General features: G+C 41.2%; 1 protein-coding gene across 6 annotated transcripts in view; it reads left to right on the forward strand.

Moving 5' to 3' along the window:
- The window catches only part of LOC107718289 (unconventional myosin-XVIIIa-like), a 120,099-nt gene extending 112,695 nt beyond the window's left edge, over positions 1–7,404 (forward strand). For all 6 annotated transcript variants that reach the window (XM_016525304.1, XM_016525305.1, XM_016525303.1 and 3 more), the window contains 3 exons: positions 3,402–3,524; positions 4,397–5,858; positions 7,328–7,404. In XM_016525304.1, the coding sequence (XP_016380790.1) occupies positions 3,402–3,524; positions 4,397–5,846 (1,573 nt within the window). In that variant the 3' untranslated portion in view covers positions 5,847–5,858; positions 7,328–7,404. The remainder of the gene's footprint in view (positions 1–3,401; positions 3,525–4,396; positions 5,859–7,327) is intronic.
- The last annotated feature ends 606 nt before the right edge of the window (positions 7,405–8,010 follow it).

Here is an 8,010-nt window from a genome sequence, read left to right on the forward strand (position 1 = left end):
ATATATATATGTATGTGTGTGCTTTTGTCATTTTTTAAAAAAATATTTAGCTTAAATTATTTTTATTTCAGTTTTAGTTAGTTTTTTTTTTTTTCAACTGAAACTTATTTCAGTTACGTTTCAAATTTCCGTTTAGTTTAACTTTTTCATCTAATATTTATATTTTATTTCAGCTATATTTCAATTAACAAAAATGTTTTTAATAGTTTTAGTTAACAGGATAATAATCCTGGCTTAGATACAGTTCAGACATGCATGTAAAGAGGCATTAGGCATGAAGGGAAGTGTTATTCACATCATTTGTTAATATATATTCAAGTGCAGCTTAAAAATTTAATCATTAAGTGATTTATTAATGAAATGAATTGCAGTTACATATATTCAAGTATTGCTAATTTTGCATTAGTATGTTCAAAAATTACACAAAAGCATCATAAACGTATATTAAAATAGTAGTAGCATATGCTGTCTATTCATCAAACAAAGCTATCATGATTTCAAAAGATTTAGAATGTTGAATATTGTACCCAAGTTGTATTTTTGTAACTTTTTTGACAATTTGATTGTTCTTTTTTTTTTGTCATTTTGCAGCTTAACTGCCCCAGTTCCTATTCATTTTTATTGTATTGAAGAGTGTGGTTGTGAAAAATTTAACTATTTGAATTTCACAGAAGATAGTCATGTTGGTTTGGAATGACATGAGAATAAATAATAACCATAACATTCATTCATTTTTAGGAACTATTCCTTTTTTCCCCTCAGTTATTTCATTTTTAGACCGATTTTAGACAGATGTTTGACATGTTTTAAGTTCATATACAATTGGTAAAGAAATAGTCAAGAGACAAAGCCAACAAACTGTTGCAGAATATAAAAGTCCAAATTCTCCCCGTTTAAGGGTCAGGGCTGAAGAGCGAGCGGGGATAGAGAGAGAAAACTGAGTAGAGAGACAGAGACTGGGAAGGAAAATAGAGGGGTTGAGAGAATTCTGTAGGTGCTAATGATAAATGTAATAGCTTGTAACAGAGATGTACAACCAATGGAGGCACGTTGTCACAGACAATTAATGTATCTCCTCTCTCACTGTGTTGTTTGTTTGTTCCCCTGGGCTTAGGTGCAGCTTAACTAATGGTATATGGTCAAGGACATAAATTGTGTGTGACATTTTGCATTAGCGCTTCATTACAAAGACCCTGCTGTCCCACTGTTTAGCGATGGGCCGGCTAGCAGAGCTCAAGGCTTATTCACACAACGTTCTCAACTCAGTTTACCTTCAGGGCACTAGGGCTTACACAAGAGCCAAAAGGGCTCTTGAAGAAATACACACTCTGGCACGCGTAAGTTGCCTGCCCGTATTGGCGGAGCGCTCATTTGACAACAAATTCTTTTGTCCTGAGTGTATTCGCTTGAGTGTATCAGATCTTCTCATTTAGACCCTCTCCAGCACCCTGACTGTGAGCGTACAGTTAGTGTTTAGTGACATCTTTGCTATCTCGTGGGTCCATGCATATATAATATTCTCATATGCATAATACCACAAATGGAGAGCTAAGCAGACTGGAACCCTAATGTCAGAGAAAAGCAGCTGCTGCTTCAGAGTTAACCTTCTCTCTACTCCTCCGATAATGAGCTACTGTATGTAGTATAATTTCATTGGGAGATATTTGACTCCTACGGTGCTGGAGGACAATAACAATGATTATTAAAATTTAAATAGAAACAAAATTGTGAAAAAAAGGCCCAGTATGTAATTTGCCATCACAATATCTTCTTTAAAGGTCTCCTGTTTGTGCATATATGGAGACTTTTTAGCACTCTAGGTCCTTGAAGGGCGATTCATAGTTATTCAATACGGTGTGCTATGCGATAAGTGAAGGATAAGACTAATCTAAAGAGGCAGGGAAGCATTGACTTGCAAATCCAGCCAAACATAAATCCAATGGTTTTATCTGGTCCAGAGAAATGAGCAAACAGGACTGGGATTCACAGCGCTGCTTTCCGTGCAAGGTGTTAATGCATCTGCTCCCAGGGACATTCAGCCTGTGTTTACTCATTCTTATTGACAGCGCAACACTTCCACACAAAACCCATTTGTATCCAGAGATGCATGGTATTGCTAGCATGGTGAGTCAAGTTAATTGCAGTCCCAAAATGGCCCGTTCCTTCATACAATCCTTTAACATGGTAGTCCAAGGCTAATTAGCCTGAAGGCCTTCTTTTTATAAAGGGGGATCTTTCACAAGCTTTGCACTACCTGTAATTCCTAATTCAGTTTTTATTCAATGTCAATATCAAATTTATTTCTAGAGCACAGTTTAAAACAACTTAGAGTTGACCAAAGTGCTTTACAATTATACACTTCAACTATACATCACAGTATTTTTATAATAAATTCAGCTTTTCAGCTGTTTCAGTGGCTAGTTAGCTGCCCACTGCCTACATAGGTACACCTCAAATCAGGAGCATGTTAATGATCCCTTAAGGCTGGGACACACCAAGCCGACTTCAAAGAACTAGCGGCGACAAAAGCCGATGGTGTTGTCGCCTCACGGCGGCAGCGTCGGACCAAAAAGCTGCGCTCGAACACACCGTACAGACTACAGCGGACAGCAAACTAGCACGTGCATTCTGCGCATGCGTGAGAGGAATTAACTGTCTATATCAGCAGCTATCAATTGCTTACCATTTTGAATATCAGTAACGTTGATAACTTTAATAATTTTAAGCGGCTCATGTTGTTATGAAAACATTTGCGCATTAGAATGATTGGGAAAGATCACGTAACATTTAAACAGCCCTCTGTCTGTACCGCCTTCATTTACGTGCTTGTTTTCATCACTTTCACTTTAATTCTCGGGCACTGACTCGTTCGCTAAACTGAACATCCAAACAGAGCTCTCACTCGTGCCGACGTCCCAGATGCCGATTCAACATGTTGAATTGGGCAAACTGCCGCCGACGTGAGCCCGACGAGAGCCGACGAGTGGAACACACCAAACAAACTAGCCCAGCCGTTGGTGTGTCCCGGCCTTTAAAATGCTGCCTCCGCCGGCAGCCAGCTAGATTTTGGAACAGAGCTATTGTCTGCTAAGCTACAGTCTGAATGGTTTTTCTCTTTTCAATGCTGTCCTTTCTTCTGGTTTGGCTTGGAGTTGTACTGACCTCACCCTTTTTGGATGCTTCACACATTAAACAAAGCCAGCAAGCTGCATGATACTGTTGTTGGACAATGAGTCTGACTTACTAACACAGAGGCCTTTTCCAGGTTTCTAGAGATCGGGCGCATGTATCCATACTGTTGTGCCTCCACCATAAATCCCTGTGTTCCTCCTACTAACAGTATTTATGTACAGATTCTGCTTGTTCATTTTGCTGACATTCCCTCTCTTCCTCCTGCACAGCGAGGGCGCCTCTGATACCGACTCTGAGGTGGAGGACCGTGTTGATGGGGTGAAGTCATGGCTGTCCAAAAACAAGGGCTCTGCCAAGAACATGTCAGATGATGGTAGTCTGAAGAGCTCAAGGTCAGTCCTGCAACATCATTTCCCCCGTTACCCCACAGAATGGTTTAACCTGAACCCAGTGCAGAAAGCAAGAAAAGGGTGTTTGGAAAAGCTAATTAGCAAGCGCTAAGGGATTTTTCTTGTTGGTATTGTCTAGCTTATTCTCCCCATTGTAGCAGCAGTTTGATAACAGAGGCTTGTATAAAAGGGAACGGCTTCACAGGCAGATTAATGGATATGCCCATTGGCCAGTTGGCATGCCTACCTGTGCCTTTCTGCTGAAGATGAATAGGTCTTCCCACCGGCGGACACTTTCGATTTTTCCAGTTTTTTCTTTTTACCAGAAGATTTAAGTTTGGCTCTTGAGGTTCTTGCACCTTTTTAAAACCTTGAGAACGTTTGAGGCAATCATTTTGATCATTTTAATCATATCTGTGAGGTGCAGTCTTATGGGAAGTTGGCTCCAGATTACAGTCTGTAAATTTTTTTTTTATTAACATTTGCTAGCATAAATCATCCCGTAAAGAAAGAGTCTTTGTCAGTACCCGTTTTTATGCAATTACCTGTAAGATTTCTGCCTAAAAGGATCTTTATGTCCATATTTATATGTAGATAACCTGAGTTTATGGATTAACTAATGATTTTGAATCACAGAAGCTCAAGTCTTCCTTAAGTGCCTTCTATTCCATGCTGTCACATCAAACTTTCATCTATATTCTGCCCTGTCTGCTTGGATAAACCTCTACTGTTATTTCTCTCTTTGGGTGTCAGTCATCTTTTAAGTTTTTATTCATATATTTTCTCATTCTCATATTTCCATCTCTATCCTCTCCTCCCTCTCTCTGTTTGTCTTTCTACTCTGTGCACACCCTGTCTGCCCCTCCTTCATCTAGATTTGCTGTAAATGTTGACGGAAAGGAGGGAAAAGAGTGGGAAGAGGGTAAAGAATGGAAAGACAGTGGCAAAGGTAAAGAGTTAGAATCCAGCAGGCCTGTGTCTGTCATGAGTTCCCTCAGCTACAGGAAACGCTCCAACATGAAGGACTCCATTGGAGGTAAGGGAGACGAGAGTTCGCTCCTCAACACCCTCAAAGAACAATCTGATTCCCAGGACCTCTCCTCCTTCCGCAAGTACAAAGTCAAGCAGGAAGCTGAGGATGACTCCTATTCTGCCAACTCCTGGAGGAAGGCAGGAGATGATCTTGACGATCGGGGTTCTGTCATCTCTCAGGCTTACTCGGAAGCGGCCAGTCGGGCAAGGAAGGGTATGGACAGCCGCTGGTCGGAGTTCGATAAGGAGTCCGTTGTGTCCTCTGTAGCCCCGAGCCGGGTTTCCACCCACCGTACTGCGATGGACCTAGATGACGATGCTATTTCCAGCGTGAGTCGCATGAGTTCAGTAAGCCGGCGTCGGAGCATGCCTCGTCTTGATGACCGCCAGAGTGAATACGGTTCAGCCATCAGCCCCAGCCTGAGCCAACGCAGCCCAGGCAGTGTGAGTCGCGCCGACTCCCGCATGTCGCTGTCTCGCAGCTGTCGCCTCAGTGAATTTGACGTGGATGATGATGCCCAAAGCATAGCATTCAGCGAGGCTCGCTCCAGCGCTTACAGCCCTCACTCAACCTCCGGCCAAAGCTTCTCCATGCCTCCACAAGCCCGGACTACTGACTCCAGCCCGCCTGACGTCTCGGACGTCAAGCCGGTCAGTCACCGCAACTACCTGGACCCTGACCTGGAGGCCGCCATTAATGAAGTGTTAAGCTTCAAACCTATCAAGTTCAAGCGCACCAGCTTGGAAGACTCTGAAGCGGAGAAAGATAAACCGGGTGAGGAGGAGCATGACCGGAAGAGTGCCAGCAGTTCCAGGACTGGCAGAGACAGTGGCCGCTCCTCCAGCTTGCGCCGTTCTGCTTCAGCCGTGGACTTTATGCGTTCCAGCAGTAGCCTTAGCACACACAGCAGACGCAACAAGAAGGGCAAGAGCAAGAAGAAGAAGAAGAGAAGCCACAGCTCGGAATCAGACAGCTCTGATGATGACCGCAAGAAGAAGAGCAAGAAGTCCAAGAAGAAGTCCAAGAAAGAGTCTTCGTCTTCCTCCTCATCCTCGGCGTCTGAGTCTAGCACAGAGTCGGACTCCAGTTCAGGAGCGTCCACTATTTCTTACAGAAGCTCCAGCAGTATCAAGAAAGCCCCTGGCAGGCAGGCCTCAGGCTCTGAGGGAGAGCTGGAGCCTGAAGGCCCCTTTGAAGGACCTCCTCCACTGTCCAAGAAAGAGGAGAAGAAGAGGAAGAAGAAAGTGGACAATCTTGTGATGAAGTACCTGTACAGGCCTGACAGTGACTAAAGATGGCAGTAGGTGATACCTGGTGTGGAGTGAAGGAATGCAACAAGCATGGTGTTAAACTAATACTCAAGTACCTCAGTACCGTCTGATATCATTCATTGCATTTTACCATAACTTTACTCTCTACTTACAGTTTTTCTTTAGACTGTGTTCATTACTCACATTTTTTTTCAGTAATTTTTGGAGTTCTGTATCAGTAGTTCTCAACTTTTTTGACTTGAAGGCCCTCCTGTCTAAGCTGATATGAAGCTCTGGCACTTCAAAATATGTCAGTTTAATGTTATAAATCTTTTTACCATTTGAATTAAGCCTCCTGGTTGAGAACCTCTGTTCTATATCATTCACTGAAAAGACTTTGTGATGTAGTACCACAAAATAACAGTGTTGTAACTTAAGTCAGTTTGAAATTCTTTCTCTGGTCTTGGACATGATTAAACAGAAAATCGATTAGGACTGCTTGCCAGCAATTAACCTGAAGTTTGTATCGTTATGACAAAGGGAAGATAAGACTCAGTGACACGAAAAGTTACATGCTTTCTCTACATCGGTCTGTTCGCTTTTGTATAATTAGAGGGCACAGTTCATTTATATGTTAATTCACTGATAAGATAATGAGTAGACATCAAGAATATTACAAGTTGTTTAAAATGGACCATAGATTTTTATAGCAGGAGATTTTTAATATACATCATTTTATTTGTATTCAACTCTATACTGGCTTGACTGTGCGTAGACAAACAGCGGCCGCTGTGATGATGGCACCTACTTCAAAACTAGGGTGCATAATATATCACTTCTATTTCAGTTATCAGTTGATATTAGTTATTATTTTGGATATTTAATTGTTCATGCTCACTTCCCTTATTGTTACTTTTAAAGTTAATCTTAAAAAACACTAATAATTTCATTAATAATAAAGTTACATATTTAATTAATTTAATAATTAAATTTACCACTGTTAAATTTAATCTTTAGCAAATCACAAAATTATTTTTGTACATTGTAATGCTGTGATGCTTGAATTCACTTACTTGAATTCACTTACATTTACTGTAAAATTATTGATTTTAGTTTGTTGAATTTTTAATCCATTTAGACAAAATAGTATAGAATTTTAATATCAGGGATTTATCCGTTATCAGCCCCCATACACACAAAATAATTAACTTATCATTACAGTCATAAGTTTTGGTATTTTATTGGTATTTTTTTGCTATTTGCTTGTACAACTTCACTATCAATTATCCAATAAGGTGATGTTTCAGAGCACTAAACTCGGTGTGATTTGCATGTGATTTGTGTGGCTCATTCTGCACCTCTAATGCGTCACCAAAGATGATACTGAATTGTAGGGCCTTTTTAAATATTGTTACCCCACATTCTGAATTTTGATAACCCAACATTGCTTCAGAGGTTATCCTCTTTGGTCTCTCTTTCCACATGCTGATCCTAATCAAAGCTTCTCTGTCTCCCCCCTCCAGCCCACCCTCAGGTCGCAGACGCTTCTGCCTTGACAGATCTGACGAGGAAGAGGAAGAAGAAAAAGAGGAAGGGAGCGCGGGCCGAAGCACCTACCGCTCCCGCTACAAACACAGCAGCTACCTGAATGACAGCGATGGCGAGACCACCGCATAGCCGCCCCCCACGCACACATTCACATGCACTCACATCCTCAGAAAGGAGGACTTTTGAGTTTATATCAGTGTCTTCCTCCAACTCTCTTTCTTTTGACTTTTTATTAGTATTATTATTTCACATGTGCTTTGTGTTTAGAGCTTTAAAGGTTTTTTACATCATCATGAATCACAGCACTGTTGACTATTTCCTCTTTGTGTGCTTTTACTTCTGACATTCTTCCTCTTCCTTTCTAAATAAGCAGGGACTTTACCAAACGCTGTGCTTGCATTCTTACTCCGGTCAGATTCAGTAATGGATATTGCTTGGGGCAACACGCTACAGCCTCTTGCATGGTCAGGCCTGAGCCAAAGACACATGGCATTGTGCAAATGTGAAATCTCTGGATTTTTCTGTTGTGCTAGATTTAAAAGAAAAGAAAGCCAAGAGAAAAAAGCAAAGAAAATATTGTATTACCAAAAAAAAAAAACTTTGTTTTAGGTATGTGAGCAAATTAGTTTTTCATTCTTGACAGTCGAGGTGGGGCTGA

Source organism: Sinocyclocheilus rhinocerous, unplaced genomic scaffold, assembly GCF_001515625.1.
Source record: "Sinocyclocheilus rhinocerous isolate Xijiao unplaced genomic scaffold, SAMN03320098_v1.1 scaffold1024, whole genome shotgun sequence".
NCBI lineage: Eukaryota > Metazoa > Chordata > Actinopteri > Cypriniformes > Cyprinidae > Sinocyclocheilus > Sinocyclocheilus rhinocerous.